The sequence below is a fragment of the Hylobates moloch genome, unplaced genomic scaffold, assembly GCF_009828535.3.
Source record: "Hylobates moloch isolate HMO894 unplaced genomic scaffold, HMol_V3 SCAFFOLD_14, whole genome shotgun sequence".
Classification (NCBI taxonomy): domain Eukaryota; kingdom Metazoa; phylum Chordata; class Mammalia; order Primates; family Hylobatidae; genus Hylobates; species Hylobates moloch.
In genome coordinates this window covers 68,802,884-68,827,087 of record NW_026652289.1, presented here as the reverse complement: position 1 = coordinate 68,827,087, position 24,204 = coordinate 68,802,884, and the positions used below count along the sequence as shown (strand labels likewise).

Genomic DNA, 24,204 nt, shown 5'->3' with positions numbered 1-24,204 from the left:
GGTACGAACACTATGCCACATATAGGGCTACCTCCCCCACCACCTCAAAGGCTCCAAGATTTCTTCTTCACAGTGTTCCATCTGAGTCTGCCATTTCCTGTGTGAAAAGGACAAGTCCTGTCCTGCCAATTTAACCTCACTCCATATTTACCCATTTGCTTTTTAAAAATAAGTATACCATAATTCTGTAATAATTTTCAAGTTTTGTTTTTATTTTCTTCAAAATTAGATTTTCACATAATTGATAGAATCAAACAATTCTATGAGACTTATTCCAAAAAAATCATCCTACTATTCAACCCTCGACCACCACCTATTCTCTTTTTCAATAGCAACCACTTTCAATTATTTTAGCTGTTTGTTATTTATCTCCATATATAAAAATAACAGCCTTGTGTTTCCTACCTTTTGAATTTTCAATTTTAGGTATCATATAGGGAAAACAAGGATTTAGCTCTTATTTATGATCTCCCATTCCTTTATCACAGACCACCACACCACCATTACTACCACCCACATTCATACAAACTGTCTCATGATCCCTTCAATATAACTATATCATACTTCTGTTTAGATTAATACTGTGTTTGCATTAGTATGATAATTCCAACATTATTCATAGCATTGAACCTATACATATGAACGATATAGATAGAGTATAATATCTTTACTTTTCCTTTGTTGCACAATTTTGTTCTTCCTAAAGTAATGCTTTGCTCTTTTTTTGTTTAGTTTTCTATTTGTTACTAATTCAGCTTCTATTTTCCCCTAATAACCTCAAATCTTTCCTCTCTGTATTCAGACACACCAGGGTGTTCTATTGTTTTCTTTACTTGGATTAATCTCTCCTGGCATCTTCTGACCTGCCCCACTCTAGGCCTGCTTCACACTCTATTCCTGGGAATTCATTTCACCAAAGTTTTGAGAATTTCTTTGACTTCTTTCTTCTTGGATCCAGTGTCTTTATGCTTTTATTTTTGTGCAGCACATTATCTACTAGCTGGCTTCCTGGGAAAAGGTACATGAGATGTAATTTTTGTGAGCTCCTGAAAGCCCATATTTTCTTTGGTCTACAGCCTTTCTTTATTGATAGTTTAGTTGGGTATAGAAATCTAGTGGGAAAATATATTTGCTCAGGATTTTAAAAGATATTGCTCGATTGTTTTCTAGCATCTGGTGGTGGTGTGAAATCTGATCCTTGATTCTTCATATGTGGCTTGTTTTATTTTTCTCTCTCTCCTTCTCTCTGAAAGCTTATGGATTTTTTTTTTTCTTTATCCTATGTTCTGAAATTTCACAATGATATGCTGCATGTCCTCCATCCTTTTCTGGAATTCATATTATTCAAATGTAGGATCTAATAAGGGGGAAGTAACATAATTATCTTGTATTTTCTCTCATTTATTTGATCTTCATTTTTAAAGTTTATTTTTTGCTTTAAGAAAGATTTTCTCAACTTTATTTTACGAGCTTTCTATTGAATTTTATTTATATATTATACTTTTAAGTTTCAAAAGGTATGTCATGGTTGGAATGTTTTTGTCCCCTCCAAAACTCATGTTGAAAATTAATTCTCAATGTAACAGTGTTGGGAGATGGGGCCAAATGGGCAGAGCACTCATGAATGGATTAATTACTCTACAAAAAGTAAAAAGAGCTTCTGAGAGTGAGTCACCTCTCTTCTGCTCTTCTGCTATTTGAGGAATGGCATTCTTCCCCTCTGGAGGATGAAGACTCCAAGGCACCATCTTGGAACTGGAGACCAGGCCCTCCCAAGACACCAAAGCTGTTAGCACCTTGAGCTTGGACTTCGCAGTCACCAGAACTATGAGAGATTATATTTCTATTCTTTAGCAAATTAGTCTCATTATTCTATTATAGCAGCACAAACAACCAAGACAAGTGTTCCTTGTTCTTTTTTTTTTTTTTTTCTCACAAAACCTCTTCCTATTTCATGAATCCTTTTATAGTTCAGAGGCTATTAATAATAGTTTCTTTTTTCTTTCTGAAGTTCTGGAGTTTCATCTTCCTGCTTTGTCTCTACTTTTTCCAAGTTTTGTTGTTTTCTGTTAGTTGTTTTGATTTCTGTCATTCATGATATAGGCTTCCTTAGGTGTTTACTAGTTCATAGCTGTTTATTCATATTTAAAAATGGGGTTTAAAAAAAAAACTGATTGGAAAATTTGTCCAAATGGGTGAGACCTGCTGACTGTGGTATTCTGACTGAGTCATTCATGTGGGAAAACCTTGATGCCAGTATGTTTTTTTTTGTTTTTCTTTTTTGTTTTGTTTTGTTTTGTTTTTTGAGACAGAGTCTTGCTCTATCACTCAGGCTGGAGTGCAGTGGTGTGATCTCGGCTCACTGCAACCTCTGTCTCCCGGGTTCAAGTGATTCTCCTGCCTTACCCTCCCAAGTAGCTGGGATTATAGGCGTGTGCTACCATATAATTTTTGTATTTTTAGTAGAGACAGGGTTTTGCGATGTTGTCCAGGCTGGTCTTGAACTCCTGGCCTCAAGTGATCTGCCCACTTCAGCCTCCCAAAGTGTTGGAATTATAGGAATGAGCTAATGCACCAGGCCCGATGCCAGTATCTTTAGGACTTTTTTCTCTTACATTAGTTGGATTTTTTTTTTGTCACAATTCATTTTTATTGATAGGAAATAAACACTTATTCCAGTTTCAAAGTTGTTATACTTGAAGTTACTATTTTAAAAATATGAATTTTAGGGCCGGTCACGGCGGCTCACGCCTGTAATCCCAGCACTTTTGGAGGCCAAGGCGGGTAGATAATGAGGTCAGGAGATTGAGACCAACCTGGCTAACACGGTGAAACCCCGTCTCTACTAAAAATAAAAAAAATTAGCCAGGCGTGGTAGCAGGTGCCTGTAGTCCCAGCTTCTCGGGAGGCTGAGGCAGGAGAATGGCGTGAACCCGGGAGGCGGAGCTTGCAGTGAGCCGAGATGGCGCCACTGCACTCCAGCCTGGGCGACAGAGCGAGACTCCACCTCAGAAAAAAATACAAAAAAAAAAAAATTAGCCAGGCATGGTGGCCGGCACCTGTAGTCCTAGCTGCTCAGGAGGCTGAGGCAGGAGAATGGCATGATTCCGGGAGGCGGAGCTTGCAGTGAGCCGAGTTCGTGCCACTGCACTCCAGCCTGGGTGACAGAGCAAGACTCGGTCTCAAAAAAAAAAAAAAAAAAAAAGAAAGAAAGAAAGAATTGTAAATAATCACTTAATAATCCTGCTTTGACTAAGCCAATAAAATGTGGCTTAAAAAAAAGTATTCAGCACCATTTGCTCATAGATCTTTCAGAATTTGTTCTTAATGTTTCTGGAACTTTCCTGTCTGTAAAGTACAGGAATTAATGAGCTACATAAAAAAGCCTCTCTGGCACAGGCAATGGGAAATTAAGCAGTCATCATAAAAGAATCAATGTACATTCTGCGTGGTGATTTGGACTACAAAACAGTCTCTCCCTTCTATGGTAGCTCAAGAGAGACATGCTTCTAAGCACTGAGGTATGAGGAATCGCAGATTGTTACTTGCTGTTAGAATTGGTCTTCCTATCTAGTAATAGTAAATCTCTGGCACAGGTGCTATTGGTCCTTAATGTCCTGTGATTTTAGGAAATTCTGTAAATAGTTTGGATTTAGTTCAATTTATTCAGAAATGAAACATGTTTAATTAAGTTCACTACTCTGACACAGTAAGGATGCGTTGGTTTAGCATCCTTATAAAATATATGTAATGTGTAGGTAAATCATGGTGCTAAATCATACTTAGAACACTACATTATTTAAACCAATATCTCTTTTAACAAAATGTTTATAATTAAAAACAGCTGATGAAACTATATCCAAAAGTATGACAAAGGAGACTCAGCTCTGTGTTGCTTAAAGAACTTTTAAAAAGCCATTCAAGGAGAGGTAAAGAAACCCACTTCTCATTCTCATTGTAGAATTCCTGTTGGGGCTGGACCAGAAATTAGCACTTCTAAATACTTCAGAAAAGTCCAAAGTGTTAAAAAGCCTTCTAGGCAAAAGAACGTCTTTCTGCATCAGTGAGTAGCAGTGCTCATCAGAATTTCTTAGTAACACAAAAACAAAGGCAAGTCTATACATTTGATCAGAAGTCAAAGAAATGGGGGGTAGACTTTTTTTTTTTTTTTTTTTTTTTTTTTGAGACGGAGTCTCGCTCTGTCGCCCAGGCTGGAGTGCAGTGGCGCAATCTTGGCTCACTGCAAGCTCTGCCTCCCGGGTTCACGCCATCCTCCTGCCTCAGCCTCTCCGAGTAGCTGGGACTACAGGCGCCCGCCACCACGCCCGGCTAATTTTTTTGTATTTTTAGTAGAGACGGGGTTTCACCGTGGTCTCCATCTCCTGACCTCGTGATCCGCCCGCCTCGGCCTCCCAAAGTGCTGGGATTACAAGCGTGAGCCACCGCGCCCGGCCCGAGGTAGACTATTATGTCAGCCTTAGTCAGAGCTCCTGCTGGCTTCTCCCTACATACTGTTCACCAATTTGAGTAAAGTGGACTTTGTGAGAGAATAGTGTTTGATGGCTAGGATGTCTTTTGGGCATTTCTTCCTAAGTGGAATACACAACATATAAGGGAATAGGGGAAATAATAGAGGGAAGCTACTCTTTCCAGCTCAGAAGGAGTTGGTGATGCCCATATATGCATTCGAGAAGCCCCTGGGATCTTCTGGCTAGCTGTGGATAGTGGCTAATGCGGTCATCCAGAATCGACACTATGGACTGCAGCAGCATTTTCCTGTACAGCTCCAAAAACTCTGGATAGGGATTTACAGGATCCAATGGCCCATAGATACAATGAATGGAGACAGTTTCAGAGGCAAGAGCTCCCACCCAGCCCTTTCTAAACTGCTTCCTCTGATTGATGTACTCTAAGAGACTGTCAGAGATGAATTCCTGTCATTATTGCGGAACCGCTCACTTTCAGAGGGCTGAGTGTATGGCCCAAAGACTGGCGTGAGACCTCGAGAGAATACAAAGAAGTTCATCAGCCGCGTGAGGATGGGTGACAGCACATCTCCATGTTTGAGTAGCTTTTGGAGAAGGAGTAGACAGTGAGTCTCAGGAAATATATCTCCAGTTGACAGACAGATGCCACAAAAGCGCTTCCAGGATGCTGGCCTGCTCAAATATGGAATAGTGATATGGTCTCAGTTTGTTATTGAAGCCAAAGCCTAAGAAATCAAGGACAATCACTCAATGAAATCTCAAGGTCAGACCTTCCCAAATCTTGTACCAATCATAGCTGGATGTTGGAAAGCCACGTAAAAGAACAACTATCTCTGGACTTCCAACCACATCCACAGAGTCTTGGTAGAAGACAGGCCATCCCTTATAAGTGAAAAACTTGCCTGAAGACTTCCATGAGTGAAGGGCAAGGGAGAGCTGAGGGGGTGGGATGTGCAGGTATGCGGCAAGCAGGGGCACCTTGAACAGCCCCACCTTGACCCACCACCCCCTCATCCTGATTCAGGTTAAGACCTGGGCTGCAGGACTTCATGCTTGGGGAAATCAGTTGTGCATGCTGGCTAGTTGGATTTCTTAGTGTAGAGTCTTCTAATCTCTTGTCTAGAGGATCTAAAGCTGACTGCCAGCATTCTAGAAACAAAATAAGTGAAAGGGTTGAAGAGGGAGAGGAGAGGTTTTAAAATTCAGCATGTACATTTTCACTAAATCTCTATCCTCAACTGTCCTAACGTCTCATAGCCCTCAGTCCTCTTACTAGAGAGAACAAACCTCAAAAATTCTGCTAAGGTGATACTAAGGCCATCATTCTAATAAATGGAATTGGTAAGGAAATTCAAAATCTAACTATTTTTTTAAGTCTTTCTGTTTTTATCCTTTCTTCACCCACTTCCAGAGGCACCCAATGTCATTAACTTCTGAGCCCTTGGACATTTCCATGCTACAAGTTTCTTCTTGGATTTTTCCACTGCTGGCATAAGATTCAACTTTTTCAAGTCTGCTGAATCAGTTATTGTCTTGTCTGGATTCCTCAAAAGCAGATCCTGAGACAAAGGCTGATGCGCAAAATGTGTATGTGTGGGTATGATCCTGAGAGTTAGGAATGGGGGTGAGTTAAGAAAGGAGAGAGAAGAATGCATTATATTGTTGGCCACAGCTTCGGGGCACTTCTATGTGAGCTGTCAACCAGGTTCCTCCAGGCATCCTGCCACTTGACATCAAAAAAGCCCAAGAGAGGCATTGTCAGTTTAGATTTCTATGAAGGTGTTCGAAGCATGCTCAAAACTGGCCTCTACAGTTACGGCTGGAACAAGAGGTGAGACTTAGAGAATTTGTTGGATTTCTGCTGAATCTACCATCAATCTATAGATTAGGTTAGGGAGAATGAGCATCTAAACAATACTGAGCTGTGCAAAGCATTAAGGTGTGTGTGTGTGTGTGTGTGTGTGTGTGTGTGTGTGTATATACACCTTTATTATTTAGGTCTTTTTTATTTATCTTGGCAATATTCAGTATGTTTTGCACTTCTACAGATACTGCGCTTCTATTGACCCACTTATCCTTTGCCGTGTCCAGTTTGCTGTTAAACACATTAAAAATTCTTCACTTCCAATATCAATTTTTTTATTTGTAAGATTTTCATTTGGTTCTTTTTAATAGTTTTTGGCTGTCTGCTTATGTTCCCTATCTATTCACACATGTTTTCCACTGGATACTTTAACATATTTTTTCTACTTATTTTAAAGTCCATATCTGATAATTCCAACGTTAAAATCATCTCCGGGTTGGCTTCTACTGACCTCTTTTAACATAGGTCATATCTTCTTACTTCTTCACATTGGCCAGGCGTGGTAGCTTGCACCTATAATCCTAACACTTTGGGAGGCTGAGGTGGGAGGATCATTTGAGCCCAGGAGTTCAAGACGAGCCTGGCAACATAGTGAGACCTAATCTCTATGAAAGAAAAAAAAGAACATTTTAAGCACTAATATTTACCTCCAGAAAAGGGCACACCTCTTTTGGGCCAGTCCATGAGTGTGGCAGCCTGAGTCAATTTAATCGGTAGTTGGACTTGGTTGCAGCTTTAGCTAGATTCACTCACCTTGGCTGCAAGTATTTTGAGGAAGGGATTAGGACTTTCCCTCAGACTGGGCTTGGGATATGAGCACTGGAGTGACTCTAAAGATCTTTTTGTGCTTTATTGCCCAGCCCTCATGTTTTAGCTATGGGAGATTTATATCTGCTTTAAGCCAGGCTGCCAACCTTTTGGGTTGCTGGACAGCTCTCTTTGCTCTTCAGTTCAACTTCCAGCTTTTCGCTTCTCACAAGACTCCTTTCTGCCTTTCTTTTCTGTCCCCAGGTATTGGAGAGCCTCTGCAGTGCATTCAGAGTGCCTCACATGGATATCACTCAGCTGTCTTGTCCCCCCTAAGGCTGGGAAAATTTGAAATGAGGTACGAAAGATATCCGATATATTTATCACTGCCCTTCTGCTTTTAAGCCTTCGAAGCTTTGCTACAATCATCTCCTTTCCCATATGCATTGTCCTTGTGATTTCTTCTTCTTCTTCTTCTCCTTCTCTTCTTCTTCTTTTTTTTTTTCTTTCAGACAAGGTCTTGCTCTGTCATCCAGGCTGGAGTGCAGTGGTGCAATCTTGGCTCACTGCAACCTCCGCCCCCGGGGTTCAATTGATTCTCCTGCCTCAGACTCCTGAGTAGCTGGGATCCCAGGCGTGTGCCACCACACCTGGCTAATTTTTGTGTTTTTAGTAGAGACGGGGTTTTGCCATGTTGGCCAGGCTGGTTTATTCTTCTTAAATATGTGTTTAATATCATAAATTAAATATATATTTAATAACGATTTTTGAAGGATGCACAGTTATATATATGTGTTCAATTTATTCTCATTAATCCAACATCTTTCTATTTGCTAAGTCTTTTGTCGTTCTTCTTGTTAAGTCTTTGCATATTTACTTATAATTATGATGTTTATTACTCCAAAAGATCAGCCTCACTTCTATACTCTAATTCTTAGCAATTCAGGTCCACAGAAATAAACCCAAGCCTTTAAAGTAATTCAGCCAATATATAACCTTTGTAGCTATTTTAAGGGGTTTAGTTACCAAGGTGCTTAGCCTTAAAAAAAAAAAAAATGCCCTGTTGGATAGAGGAATGCATGCCTTTATTTAAGGTCCCACTCATTTCCTCATGCAACAAATTTATATTTTCCACCTTCATTCAACCCCAACTTTAAAACAGAAACACAGAAAAACCAGCTATAATTGAGAGGAAACATGCACATTATCAACTATTTTTGCAAAACAAAAACAAAAACAAACAAAAAGACAAAACAAACAAACAAAAAATCAGGCTCTTTTCCTAAGCAAATAACAAGATCTAAGAGTGTTTTGCCAGAGTTCGGCAGTGCAATCACCAATCCCATATATTACAGCCAGAGACTGCTGGCAAAGCCCATGAGCAGGTTAGGGGCACTGACACTCAGAGGCTGACTCTGGACTTCTCAGCCTCTAACTGCAATTCCTAAAGTGTAAGACTCCTCTCTAACAACCTCAGTCACTAAAAGTAGCCAATGCTCACAGCTCCTTCCACTCCTAGTGATTAGCACATCCCCACTGTCCCCCAAACTTACCAGCCTGTATTTAGACATCAGTCTCCTGATTTACTTATGTCGTGTGATCTGTGAAACAATCTGCTTTTCCTCCGCTAGACACCACCATCCCCACAGTCCCCCAATTCACCCCATGCTAGCTCTGGACACCAGGCCTTTGCACATCTCAAATTACTGATGTGCGTTTACCTTAGAAGTGGGAGTGACGGAACAACAGCACCAAGGCTCAATTTTTTAACGGAGACATGCTTGGTTGGCTCGTTTTCCAAATGAAATTTGGTTCCGCTTTAAAAGTCAAAGCTGTCATAAAAATGCCACAGACACTGAGGATTAATCTTACACTGTAGAAATTTTAGAAACTCTTCTTCAAAATTAGAATTAGGCTGTGTGTAGCTTAAAAAGGAAAAATAGGTCAAAGCACTTGCAAAAGGTTACCTATGAATGTATCCTCCCACGATAAGTGCCTTTAACTCAACGTCCCTCATTCAATCTAGTCCAAACCAGAAGTGCCCATGACTCACCATATTAAGTGCAGCGTTTGTGATGTGTCCATCATTTTTGCGTCACTTCAGTGGAAGCCTTCAATTCCAATTTTACACTCTCAGTCCCCTCTGTATGGGAAGGCTGGTTGCAACAGACTACACCACTGCCTCTGCTCCCTCAAAATGCACCTCCCAAACCATGCTCCAAAGAAAACCTCTGTTATACGTTCTGAATCTTTCAAGAAATGATTCCACACCAGTGTAGCAATAGATACTGAAGGACTCACCAGTCCCCTTCGAAGAGGATGAATATTACCCTCCGGGACTTGCTAGAGATTTGATGCAACAAGCAGTGGTAGGCTGGAGGAAAAAGATATGTTTCCTTTTTTTTTCTAGGCAAACCTTTTTGTGACACCCTCGTATCTCATGGCCATCTTGTCAACCCAAACAACAGCTGGTCGTTTACATCTTTCATTTTATGCACATTCATTGCATGCCCACTGAGTGTTGATGTGCTCAGTGCTGGGGATCCTGAGACCAATAAGACACATTATTTGACTGCTGGGACTTACCATCTAGTTGGAAAGACATGAAGAAATTTAGGATGACACAAAGAATCTAGGTATTTAGGATAATAGAAAGACAGACTGAAGAGGTGAGTGTGTTAAGAGAGGCTTCGGCATTCTGCTGCTAAATCTTTAAGAGCACAATCTTCAGGAAGAGAGAAAAAGCTCTGATTTGTAGTTGCCAAATTTCTGTGGTGTAAATATTCCCGTGGGTGCTGATTCCAATGTTCTAACATGTCATCACTGAACAAGGAGTTGAGGAGAGATGCTAACCCTTAGCTCTTCCAAGCACATATAAACTGGCTTTAGCACCCCAGAGAGGTTTTTCTGGAGATGACTCTGACTTCAGTCTTAAAAAATAAAAAGGTAGACCAGGCACGGTGGCTTATGCCTGTAATGTCAGCACGTTGGGAGGCTGAGGCGGGTGGATCACCTGAGGTCAGGAGCTCGAGACCAGCCTGGTCAACATGGTGAAACCCCATCACTACTGAAAATACAAAAATTAGCTGGGCATGGTGGTGGGCGCCTGTAATCCCAGCTACTCAGGAGGCTGAGGCAGGAGAATTGCTTGAATCCAGGAGACGGAGTTTGCAGTAAGCCGAAATCGTGCCATTGCACTCCAGCCTGGGGAACAGAGCAAGCCTCTGTCTCAAAAATAAATAAATAATAAATAAATAAGAAGGTATTAATTGTCTGGGGTGGGGTGTACACAGAAGTGTAAAGAGCTGTCAAATTGGAGCAAAAACACCGGGCAAAAGCATGCAGATGAGAAAAGTATGATAAGAGTGTAATTTGTGGGGCTAAAAGCAAATGAATATAGTAGGAGCATATGTCCTATAATCTTCCAGGTAGAAAATGTCAGGAGACAAGATTGCAGAGCTGATACGGTAAATTGCATTTATGGCTTCAATTCCTCATCCTTCTCTGAATCTATATCCTTTGCCATGGAATTTGACTAAGCCCTCCTTCTCTGGCTCTGGGCTTGGCTATGGGACTTGCTTTGACCAACAGAATAAGGCAGAAGTGATAATGTGCCAGATCCAAACCTAGGTCTCCAGAGGATTTGTACACTTCCTTTTTCCGGCTTGTGTTTCTTCCATTGCCAGGTAAAGGACATGCCTGGGCTAGCCCACTCCTTCCAGGAGAAGGATGTGAAACATGTGAAGCAGAGTTGCCCCCGCTAAGATGGTCCAGCCAAGCCCAGATTAGAGCCTCCAGCTGACATAGAGACACTTGAGGTATAATAATTAATGGTTTTTGGTTTTAGCTATGATTTTTAAGGTAGTTTGTTAACACAGCAGTAAGTAACCAATACAGTTGCGCTGGGGCTAGGATGTGGAAAGCCTTTTATAACTTGCTGTTGAGCTAGGACTTCATGCTATGGGCAAGGAATCCATGAAGCAGCCTCCAGCAAGGTATTGATACAGCCAAATTTATGTGTGGAAAGATCATTCTTGCAGCAAGATGGAGAATAAATTGAGGGTAAGTGGCTTGCAGGAGGCCTGAGCATATGATAAAACACAGTTAAAAGAGTATAACTCTTTGATCCAGCTTTTATAAACTCAGGCAGAGCATAAGAATTCCAGACAGATTAAGAGAAAAAAGCCCTGGGCTGAGAGAGGCAGGAGATCAGGGATCACAAGAGAAGCAAAATTAATAAGATGGATGAATAGATGTATAGACACAGATGATAGATAGATAGATAGATAGATAGATAAATAGATAGATAAATAGATGATAGATAGACAGATAGATAGATAGATAGATAGATAGATAGATAGATAGATAGACAGACAGACAGACAGACAGATAGAGATTTATTACGGGAATTAGCCCATGTGATGATGAAGGCTGAGAAGTCCCACAACATGCTATCCGCAAGCTGGAGAACCAGAGAAGCCACTGAGGCAATTCAGTCTGAGTTTTAAGGCCTCACAATTTGGGGGGCCGCCAGTCTAATTTCTGGAGTCTGAAGGCCTGAGAACCTTGAGCCCTGATGTCTCAGGGCAGGAGAAGAGGGATGCTCCAGCTCTAGAAGAGAGAAAGGGAATTCACCCTCCCTCAGCATTTTTGTTCCATCTGGGCCCTCAACAGATTAGATGGTGTCTACCCACATTGTTGATGGTGATCTTTACACAGTCCGCTGATTCAAGTGCTGATCTCTTCCAGAAACATCCACATAGACACGTCCAGAAATAATGTTACCAACTATCTAGCATCCCTTGACCTAGTCAAGTTGACACATAAAATTAACCTTGATTGCAGGAGACTGGGTTACAATTCTGTCTTTGCCACTAACACTTAATGGCTGTAAGTATTACAACACTGGCTCAAAGGGCTAAGTAAATTTAGTGAGGATTATCAGTGAGGAGGAAGGTGGTGCAGGGGAAAGTGGAAAGAGGACAAATGAGAAAGGCATGTAGGGATCCTGGTTGGAGGGAAGGAGTTCCATTGAGAAATGGAACCACCAGACAAATGAATGTGACAGGTCAATTTAAACACCAGAAACTGATGTGTGCCCTATAATTCGGGATGGCATTAATGCATCTGGAAGAGATACCTGTTTCCTGGGTGTGAGGAGCACAGGACACTCAGGGGTACAGTGTAGCCACACAGAAATATAAGGATAAATCCTGTTCCTGATAGAGGCAGGGTCAGAGAAACTAGGGTGATTTCTTGGAGTTTTATAAGGTTATTGGAGATCAAGCTCAAATACCTTTATAAAAACAAAGTGACATTCTATTATTTACATGATTACTTGGAAATTTCTTTATTGCTTTATTGATCTGGTGATACTGTTAAAACGTCATGTGGCTATTTTTGGTTTGCAATAGAAAATTTTGAAATATTTAATCTCTAAAGAAAAATTTCTCTCAACAACAAAACAAGTGAAGCTCAACTAACAATTTATCGTGGGAGCCTTCCAATCCCCTGTCTGTTTTCTCTCTCCTCCGTTTATGCTCACCCTCCCTTGAGTGTCTCCCCGATCTCACTCCTGAAGTATCTTACTCTCCAGTAGCTGTCAGAGTCCTCCATAATATGCACCTCAGATAGAAGCGTTTGGCATTAGACAGGTGACCTTGAGGACCAAAAACTGAAACTGCCTTTGTACAAATTATAACAGTGAGAGAAACCTAATCTGACTCCATCTTGCTTGAGTCAAGTTGACACATAAAATTAACCTTCACAGCAGGAGACTGGGTTCTAATTCTGCCTCACAAGCCAACTGCCTTTGTTTTTACTTTAAAACAAAATAGCAACAGTCACTTCCTCGAACTAACCCCCTCCTTGCTCAGGGACCAAGACCGCCTTTGTAAGACTAGTGAAAGGACATGAGGTTAGGATTATGGGAGGGGCCTGAATTTTGTTAAAATGTAGGCGTAGTTGAATGATAACTAGCCATTGTTCTGGAGATCATAAGATTTGTAACTTTCCTAATTGCTCTTACAGATAACATCATTATCGCCAAAACCTAAGATTGGATGCAAGATATTTTTGGACCTTTGCATTCTGACTACTAACTGACTCCACCCAGACCCGTGGCTCACACCAAGAAACTGACTCCTATCCAGAAACTGATTCAGCACGTGAAGAGAGTTTGGACCCTCCTATGATTTCATCCCCAACCAATCAGCAGCACCCATTTCCTAGCCCCCTGCCTACCAAATTATCCTTTAAACCCCAGCCTACAAGCTTTTGAGGGGGTGGATTTGAGCAACATCTCCCATTCTTCCACTTGGCTGGTCTGGTGACTATGAAACTGTTTCTCTACTGCAACATTGCTATCTCAGTGAATTGGCTTTATCTGTGCAGTGGGCAAGAAGAACTCTTTTGGGTGATTCCAAAACTACCCAAGGCTCAAAGGACTGAAATCTTAATGGTGGAATTTCAGACAGTATGACAGACAGTGGGAGAATTAATTCTAGCAACCTACTACCACTATGTAGGCTCCCTGTTTACCTGCATGACAGATCAACTTTACTCTCTCTTAATCCAAGAGCAAGACTCCAACTCATTCACGACATATAAAATGTGCATGTGTCTATGCAGACATTTTACTGTTTCTGTAGATCTGCTGTTTTTGAGCTGTCTTAACTAGCCATTCACTATACTTGCTGGGAAGATTGTGGAAAACCTTTGTTAGACTTGCTTTTTCAATTTCAGTGACACAAAACTGTCTTCCTGCCCTTCATCCTCTGGCACATTTGCCAGAAGGTGGCAATTATAGCCACTTTCCCTAATCTCACTGCTGCTCCCCCATAATATTTGGAACCTTTGACCAGGATATAAAGTTCTAGACCAGTTTCACCTCTTTCCCCAAAAGGAAGAATATTTTTCAAAATAAAGTATTTCCCCCTATAAACAGTATCTATGTTTATTAAAAACATAAAGACAGTATAGGAAAGTATAAAATCTATAATCTCACTGTGCCACTTCCATATATTCATTGCTAATATTTTGAGATATGATTTTCCATGTTTTTTTCAAAAATACAATATCTATTGCCATGTAACAAATTACACCAAAACTTAGTGGCTCAAACAATAAATATTTATTATTTCACACAGCTTGTGTGTGTCAGGAATTTGGGAGTGGCTTACCTGGGTGGTTCTTACTCAGGGCTTCTCATGCAGTTACAGTCAAGATGTCATTGGAAGGCTTCACTGGGGCTAGAGGATTTGCTTCCAAGATGGTGCACTCTAGCTTGGTGCTGGTTGTTGGCAGGAGGCCTCAGTTCCTTGCTACATGGACCTTTCTATATAGTTGCTTGAGTCATGTTTACATGGCAGCTGGCTTTCCCCAGAAGGAGTGATTCAAGATAGCAATTCAGAGGCCAAAATGTTATGCATACTTTGCCTCAGAAGTCACAACCCATCATTTCTGCACACGATGTTGGTTATACTGGTCAAACTATCCAATGGCAGGGGGCAGGGGGCCATGGGTAGTTGGGAGAAAAGGAAGTAAGGGTCACAGGAGGCCATCTTAGAGGCTGACTATCACACACATATACATCAAAAATTATATAATATTATGCATACTGTTGGTAACACGTTGTTTTCACTTACTAGTCCATCATTGTTCTGTCAGTCCTGTTTTACGTCATCATTTTTAATGGCTACATGATATTCTATTATATAGTATACTGAAATTTATTTAGTTCCATAATTTTGAACATTTCTTTAACATTTAATTATTTCTAATATTTTGTTTATAATGTATAGTACTGTGATGAGCATCCCCATATATTTACTCACACATGGCCCTTAAAATAAATTTAAAGGAAAGAAATACTGATACATAAGATAACTTATCCCACTTGTAAATCAACCCATAGAAATGATTGCATATTATTCCAAGATACTTGGCCTTTATAATTATCATTTTTAAAAAGCTCAAAGTGGATTTAAAAAACTAGCTTCTATTAGAGGTTTCAAATTAATTTTAAAATGTTAACAAGAGCTTAAGGCAGACTACCAAAACATGCAAAGGCCCTTGTTTTCTGCTTTATGGTGACAATTAATAAGCAACTTTTTTTTTTTAATACAAACAATCCCACAGTATTTGTTGCCATCTTGTAATAACATAAGGGTAATCAAAACAATATGAATAAATGTTCATATTGGACGAAGGACATCTAAAAACAAACTGTATCCTTCTCAACAATTTCTCACTTCATTGATCATTTCTAGTTGGAGACACTTTGTAGCAGAGTAATATTATCTCCTTTTAGCATGATCCGACCCAGTTGTTTTCTTGACTTTGTTTTAGAATGAATCTCTTCTGCATCATCTAATACAAGGTTCATATACTCATCAAAACCAATGATACAGCCTTCTATCCGCATATTCACCTGCTCATAGAGCCACACCTGAATCCACGATCTATTTTGTAAGTATCTGAAGATGAGGTTGATGGGCTGCACCATAACCTTCTGCACTTTGTGGCCCTGGCCACGGTACACCATGGTGGAATTTCACAAAGAGCACACTCGCACGCTGCCTCTGAGAGCAACCGAGCAACTTTTTGTTAACTATTTATTTGGAGATGTTGTTAGATCTAGTTTGAACCCCCCCTTTTTTTTCATTGCAAATGTATCTCTAAGAGGTAGATTTTTCCAATGCTTTGACTGTTTGCCATGACATTCTAATTCTTTACATGGTGATTGAGAATATCAAGATGTAGAAATGGATCATTAAAAGAAGCACTCTTCCAGGCTGTTGTCAGCTTCTTGTCTCACAGATCAGGTGGTAAAGTGCTAAGAACCTTTGATTTAGATAAATTTTGAATTTATTACAAACCTGATGAACTTATTGTCAATTCAAAAGTGTACAAAAGATCTCAAAACTTCAATCAAGTACATTCTCAAGGAGATTTTTGATGCATAAACCCAGAAAGAAAAAACTGAAGTCTCTATCACTCCGCTGCCATATTTATTCACCTAGTTAACATTTTGCCAAGTGGATTTAGGTCGATTTAAGAAACTGTAAATAAATGTTGATACATCATAACAGAAGTTATTACTCACATTTTAAGTAAACCACTGATTCTAATTTACTCACAATTTTGCAGTGGCATAATTCCATGGAGAAAATTAGATTTTTACATATCATAGCAAATCACAAAGCCAAAATGTCAACTTCATCTATCAGGCAATTACCTGTAGTGTTTATTTTGGGGGGAATTTTCTACATATATTTGCTTAGAAAGCTGCATGGGTCCTCCAAAATAAATAAGAGCTATAATTCTTGCCAAAAAATCCACAGTTCCAGAGCGCTACTCATCAATTTCTAGCAGCATTAATGAGGAAAGGCACTGAGACAGTCATTCATACTGTCTTTATGATAAGAGTAACCTACAGGGCAAATCAAGATTAGGGACAAGGGCAAGATAAATGGTTTGGAAGACTCTCTCTGTGTTTCTTAATCAATCATTTGAATCTGCATTAACCACCTGAAGTCCCCATGGAGCTCTAGAAGCTTCAGGGAGGAGTGAGAATTGGTACTGAAGACGTCACCAAAACATTTTTAAGGTGGGAATAGTCTCTTTGTAGATACAGAAGGATCTCATGTTCCCACATTGAGAGGAAGATTCATTTGGGATTGGATAATTCTTTGCTGTGGGGGTGTTCCTATGCATTGTGGGATGCCTAGCACCATACCTGGCACTCTCTTCCCAGTTGTGACAGCCAAAAATGTCTCTCTATATTGCCAAATATCTCCTGGGGAGCAAAATTGCCCCTAGGTGAAGACATCTGCCTTAACAGAAGGATGAACTTCTCTCTTATACACCTCACTTTTAATGGCCTCATGATGTATTATCTTTTTTTTCTTTTTTTTTTTTTGAGATGGAGTCTCACTCTGTCACCCAGGCTGGATTGCAGCGGCCCGATCTCGGCTCACTGCAAGCTCTGCCTTCCAGGTTCACACCATTCTCCTGCCTCAGCCTCTCGAGTAGCTGGGACTACAGGTGCCCGCCACCATGCCCGGCTAATTTTTTGTATTTTTAGTAGAGACTTGGTTTCACCATGTCAGCCAGGATGGTCTTGATCTCCTGACCTGGTGATCTGCCCGCATCAGCCTCCCAAAGTGCTGGGATTACAGTCGTGAGCCACTGCGCCGTATTATCTTTCAAATGGCGTCAAGGCAGGGACCATCCCCCAGGTTGGAAAACATGACAGGAATCTACCTGAGAAGTCTGGAATGCCCTGGTAGGATTTCCCCAGGATGTGTGTTTTTCACTTTGCTGCTATCAGGTTCCACAGGTAGTGGCTGATTTCCAGTCACCAGCTGACAGGACCCTGCCTAGGCAAGGACAGGGTAGGTTCATTTGGGTGGCTCCATCTCAATTAGCCACATAGCAATCATAAGCCTTTGCTCATTTTTCTTGTGATCTGAGGCTTCATTTCAAAGACATAGATTTCAAAATGATAAATTAAAGGGAATAAAATAACCTTAAATAAAAAGTATTTCTGCCTTGCCAGTGTGCAAGAAATGGCTCATAGTTAGAATCTCCCAAGGTGGCCACCGTACATGACCTTGGGCAAGAGATGTTAAAAAAATGTTAGCAGGAGCAAAGATCAGTTTTCCTCCTAAACAACACAAAATAATTAAAAAGAGACCAAAGGCTTATTAACTTTTCCTCCTGGCAATATGGACTTCTTTCTCATCTGCTCAAGCTGCTTTCCTTCTGTCTTCTACATGCCAGCACAGAAAAGATTCCTAGCAATTCAGAAAAAAAAAGGACTAAGCTATTAAAATGCAGCACTAAGCCTTGAAGTTTCTGTTGACCTAGAAGGTGGACCTAATTGATAACATTTCATAATCTGTTTCCTGAATATTTGACCCAATTGAGAAAAAACTCATTTTAAAAGAGGAAAGTAGATTCAACTGGATTTCATTTGGAATTCTTGCATCTCTAGCCTTGATGTCACAGCTTGTTCTTTTCCTTTCCTCACTCTTGATACCCACCAGCTGCCACTGATAGCCCAGAGCCCTCAAAAACTCCATCTGTGCCACTGTGAGCAGGAAATGAGACCCGACCTTCCACAAACCATTCTGCAGAGCAGCAGACAACCTGAACAGTTCAGGCTTCCCATCATCCCAAATGTAGCCCTCCTAACCACCTGTTGACTGTGCAGGTTGCCTTTGGGAGGCTAACCTGTCACATCAGGGATGGGCAGAATTCCCTCTACCTGGTCTAGAAATTTTCCTCTAGGCCCTGGCTCATTCTACCCCTCTGCCAGATTCTCATTAGCCAAAGAAGAAGTAAAAACTTCCTTCCAGACTTCATCTTCTGATCCAGCCAGATGGTAGATAAATAAATAACAGAGCGAAGAGGAAAAACATACTTGCTTTTGCTTAATAAAATACTGATAGTATATGCTGTTGTCATGGGAAATATTCAGATGGCAACAGCAGACGCACAGGCACAATGTGGTGGAAGACGGCCTGGAGGGCAGGGCTGCCATTCTTAGTCTCTGATTTTCATTGCACAGAAGACTGGAGGGAGTTAGGAGGGCTTTGGGAGCTCAGGAGAAGTCAAGTAAACTTAGGGCATTAAACCCAAGTAAAAATAGTTCCATCCTCTTGGATGACATTGGTTTGGTATTCTCTAGAGTGACTGCCTGGAAGCGAAATTCAAAACGTGGACGTTTTGCTTGAATGGAGTCATAGAATCCTAACTCCTGCAGTGCAGATCCTTCTTACAAGAAACACCAAGCCATCCTCTCAGAAATTTCTGCTTGAGTTTGGCACTAGAAAAATATATATGTCTGTTATGAATTTGAATAGTTTCTTTGTCAGGAAAAGAAAACCACCTGTGTGAACAAATGTTCCCTCTTTTGCCTGAGCTGCCAGGAAACATGAAGCCCAAATCAGTACCCAACTGTCAGAATACCATTGTCCCAGGTGTGGGGCAGAGGCGGGACAGGGGAGGGGTAGGAGGGCAGCCACTGGATGTGCTTCCCTTAGATAATCTCTGTTTTGATATTGTTCTTATTTGCACGAGACTTGCTAAAGTTTCAGATAATTTTGGAAGTATCTAGGACTCAAAATCCAACCTAAACAATAAATAACAACTTCGTAAACCCTTTAAGATTTTATTTACATATACAAAAGCTCCCAGCTAGTCACAGGTCCTTTTCATTGATTCATCCAGGCAAGCCACCTAAAGTGATTTTGCTTAACAATGTTGTGCCACTTTATTAGTCAGGGTTCTTCAGAGAAACACGATAGACAGAGAAATAGATTGATAAAGTAGGTAGGTAGGTAGGTAGGTAGGTAGATAGACAGATAGACAGATAGACAGACAGGCAGGCAGGCAGGCAGACAGACAGACAGACAAATTTATTATAAGATATTGGCTCACACATTTAAGGAGGCTAAGTCTTACAATATGTCTACTGTGAGCTGAAGACCCAGAAAAACTGGTAATATAGTTGGAAGGCCTAAGAGCCGGTAGGCCAATGATGTAGATTCCAGTCCAAGACAGAAGGCATGAAAACCAGGAACTCTATGTGCAGGAGAACAGTGATGTCCCAGCTCAAGGGTTTGACAGAGAGAGAGCAAATCTTCCCTTCCTCCCTTTTTTTGTTCTATCCAGTGCTTCAACAGATCGGATGAGGCTCACCCACACTGGGGAGGGCCATCTGCTTTACTGAGTCCACCAATCCAAATGCTAATGTCTTCTGGAAACACCCTCAAAGACATACCCAGAGAAAATGCTTAATGAGATGCCTGGGCATCCTGTGATCCAGTCGAGTTGACACATAAAATTGCCTATCACAGCCACTCTAGTTCAAGTTACTGAAAACATTTATATTTTTATTTCTCTTTTTTCTTCTTTTCCCTGCTTCCTTCAATAAATATTGTATGTGTCATATACCTACAAAGTGGCAGGTCTTGTGCTACCCATCAGAGAACAGAGGTGAGGAGAATGAGATGGGGACTTAATCTGGGGAGCTTAAAGCAAAGATGGGTAAAGGACAATAATCAAATAACCTCCCAAACAAAAGAGGAAAAGCACAATGCTAATACATGCTACAAATAATGGATGTATGCTACCATCAGAGTACATAATAGGGGGCCTTGTCTTAGGGTAGACAATCAAGGAAGGCTTCCCTGGGGAAATGATGACTGAGCTAAAGGATGACTCTTCTAAAGGAAGAGAAGAAGTTCACTAATAATGAAAAAAATTTACAGCATTTACAGACCATAAAATATTCTAAATGCATTATCATGCTTAATCCTCACTCATAATTTAACTCATATTTATTCAGCCTTTATCACATGGCAGAGGAAGAGTGACATTGAGATGTTCCTTTGAAAGAGAGAGACTGGCAGCATGACAGGGTAAGGGACCTAGCAGAGAATCAGAGTAATTAATAAGGACTGGAATTTTGATATTTCTACAAATGTCTTAGCGGCATTATGGCTAACAGTATACTAATGTCACGGAAATATGAAGGAAACAGCCTCTCAGATGTTCATCAATTTCTGCCAGTTCTTTAGGTACTTTGGAGCCACGTTTACTCATGTACGTTCCATTATCAGGAGATCAATGCTAGAAGAATCCTTTCAATCCCTTCATCTTACACATGACGAGGAAACCAAATCACTGCATCACTTTTTAATATGCTACAGGCTGGGCACAGTGGCTCACTCCTATAATCCAGCACTCTGGGAGGCCGAGGTAAGAGGACTCCTTGAGGCTGGGAGCTTGAGACCAGCCTGGACAACATATTGAGATATTGTCTCAAAAAAAATAAAAAATAAAAAAATTAAAATAAAAAAATAAGTATGCTACCATTCAGACTTGTCACTAAGTCAGCCCTTTTTCCAAGTTTGTCCAAGTTAAGGACTTTTTATTGCACCATGGATCAAAGTTCAAACATTATCCTCAGCAAATCTTGAAGATCAAATTCTACATATTGGCTTATTAATTGGACAAGTGCAACTTCTGCCCACCAAACCAGCACCTTGGAGGAATTTGAGTGTGGCACTTTGGCAACATAAGCAGAAAGCTCAGCAGCAGAGCATTTGGTTCCGTGGCTACTTCCCTGGGATAGAGGGGAACCAGTGCTTGCATGGCAGATAGAGCCAGGCTCTTTTCTAATACAATCTCAACACTTCTCTCACAAGAGAGAAATATGTGTTAGGGTCAAATAACCCAGAGACAGGATTGATTTTTCTGATTGTAATGGAGGCCTCAATGATCACACTATTTATTGGGCTATACCTGATCGCTAGGTTACAACCTGTCTTCCTCTATTTCTGTACTCACCAATCTGAGTCTGAACTTAAATCAGGCCAAGTCAAGGAGGAATCATTCATATTTGAGGCAGACTTTTTATTTCTGTAAATCTTAAAGGTTATCTTCTTGAGGCTGGGCCCCCAGCTGTCATATAAAAAGATAAAAGATAATATATCAAAATAATCTGATCTTTGACAAGTGAAATTATCAAAGATTGTCAGTCTCAGAACAAGTGCTTGGGTTTAGTTTTTATGTGCCCATGTGTGGTCTAAAGTTAAAAATAATACAAGTGGATTCAAATTCATGGCTAATTGTACATCAAAATGAACTTACTACAGAGTCATTTAAAGGATAAAAATACAGAACTGTTAAGAATTCAATTTATTGGCCAGGTGCAGTGGCTCACGCCTATAATCCCAGCACTTTGGGAGGCCAAGGTGGGCGGATCATGACGTCAGGAGATTGAGACCATCCTGGCTAACACAGTGAAACTCCGTCTCTAATAAAAAATACAAAAAATTAGCCAGGCGTCGTGGTGGGCACCTGTAGTCCCAGCTACTCGGGAGGCTGAGGCAAGAGAATGGCGTGAACCCAGGAGGTGGAGCTTGCAGTGAGCCGAGATTGTGCCACTGCCCTCCAGCCTGGGTGACAGAGGGAGACTCAGTCTCAAAAAAAAAAAAAGAGAATTCAACTTATTAATCTAAGAAATAAGAAGAGGGGAAGAGGGGAAAAACAAATAATTATTGAACTACCTACAACAATCCAATGAAATAGTTATTCTCATTTTCAGTTGAAGAAATAGAGGCTGAGAGAAATTAAATAATATATTTTCTAGACCCCAAACTTCTTAAAGGCAAGAGCAATAATCTACTTATTTGTTTATCAGCCAGCTCCACATCTTCACACAGCAATTGCTCCATAAATGTTTCATGATAGAGTAAACTGGCAGAACTGGGGCTTGGACATGGATCGATGTGACTCCAAATCCCAGGTTCTTGCTGGTCATGCCGCTTCCACAGCTACAGCAGTGAGAAAACACTGTTGAAATTCAGCTAGAGAGGCCAGGCGTGGTGGCTCACGCCTATAATCCCAGCATTTTGGGAGGCCAAGGCAGGCAGAGCACTTGAGGTCAGGAGCTCGAGGCCAGGCTGGCCAACAGGGCGAAACCCCGTCTCTACTAAATATACAAAAATTAGCTGGGCGTGTTGCTGGGCGCCTGTAATCCCAGCTACTCAGGAGGCTGAGGCATGAGAATCACTTGAACCTGGGAGCTGGAGGTTGCAGTGAGCAGAGACTGAGCCACTGCACTCCAGCCTGGTGACAGAGTGAGACTTGGTCTTAAAAAAAAAAAAAAAAAAAAACCAGAAAGAAATTCAGCTAGACTACAGATAAAACAAAAAACAGCTTTCTGATTTTCTCAATTAGACTTCATAAACATTTATTGAGCATCATTGTGTGCTTAGTGTTGTGCCACACATAATGGGAGGCACACAAAATGTGGAAGGCATAGTGTTCACGTTAGAAGACTTTCCATGCTAGCTGATGAAAAAATTCCTGATGATTTATAGATGAGTCAGAGAAGCACTTAAAGGAAATGTGCAAGCACATGTAAGGCGGCCAAACTACATAAAGGAATGTTGAGTTAAATAAAAGAGAGAAAGAAACTTTTGTGGGGCTAAGTATGGAACAAGTGGAGTCTTGAACCTGGACCTCTTGGGAAGGGTGGGAAGGAGAGAGGGCACTGCAGCTGGAAAAGTGTTTGAGTGATGGTGGGTGAGGGGGAGGGGGAAGCTCTGGTCTGCTGAGGTCAGATTCTTACTTCAGGGCAACAATTCTAAATCAGAAAGGGAGAACCCAAGGTTTGTTGCTGGAGGCCTTGAAGCAGCTTGAGGTAGTTGGGATCAACCTGACAAGTTCTCGTATGTTGTCAAAGGAGCTTACAGGCATAGTTGCAGAAGATGGCTGTGGCAGTATCATGCCAAACAGAAATACGGAAAATGGTAGAGGCAAGAAAACACAAAGTTTGGGATGACAGCAAAGGGAAAATTGATCTATGACAAATTTCTTCAGAGAATTTTGGTGACTGCCACTCATATAGGTTGGTCTTTCATATATGCATATTTATATATATGTGTGTGTGTGTGTATATATATATATATTTTTTTTTTTTTTTTTTGAGACAGGGTCTCACCCTGTCACCCAGGCTGGAGTACAGTGGTGCCATTCAGCTATTATGAATTGTGCAGTGGCACAATTCAGCTGCTATGACTCACTGCAGCCTCATCCTCTTGGGTTCAGATGATCCTCATACCTCAGCCTCCCGAGTAGCTGGGACTACAGGCATGTGCCACCATCCCTGGCTAACTTTTGTATTTTTTGTAGACGCGGAATTTTGCCACATTGTCCAGGCTGGTCACAAACTCCTGGGCTCAAGCAATCCACCCACCTCTGCCTCCCAAATTGCTAGGATAACAGATGTGAGCCACCACCCCCAGCATCTTTAGATATTTTATATTGACTTACAAATGTTTTGGTAACATGAAGACAGTATCAAACCTTGTTGTGTCAGAAACATAAGGGAAAACAGCTTTCCAAGCAATTCAGTCCATTTCCTCTGCCTTTTGCAGTTCTTGGGAGTATTACATGCATAGCTAGTTCATATTCTCATAATTATAGAATGTTAGAAATAGAAGAGATCTCAGAAACCACCAGTCCAATCCCCATATTTAGAAAATAAGACAACCTTGGCCGGGCGCGGTGGCTCACGCTTGTAAT

General features: G+C 40.9%; 1 protein-coding gene and 1 pseudogene across 1 annotated transcript; both read right to left on the bottom strand.

Moving 5' to 3' along the window:
* Positions 1-4,654: 4,654 nt before the first annotated feature.
* LOC116482321 (mesoderm-specific transcript homolog protein-like) lies at positions 4,655-5,501 on the bottom strand (annotated as a pseudogene).
* A 9,708-nt stretch (positions 5,502-15,209) lies between these two features.
* On the bottom strand, positions 15,210-15,682 carry LOC116481974 (small nuclear ribonucleoprotein E-like). Its single transcript, XM_032753481.2, has one exon. The coding sequence runs from the start codon at positions 15,641-15,643 to the stop codon at positions 15,365-15,367; it is 279 nt and encodes a 92-aa protein (XP_032609372.1). The 5' UTR covers positions 15,644-15,682; the 3' UTR covers positions 15,210-15,364.
* Between the last annotated feature and the right edge of the window lie 8,522 nt (positions 15,683-24,204).

Excerpts from the sequence above, each read along its gene's own strand:
- LOC116481974 (XM_032753481.2), bottom strand. The coding sequence starts at position 15,643 with ATGGTGTACCGTGGCCAGGGCCACAAAGTGCAGAAGGTTATGGTGCAG.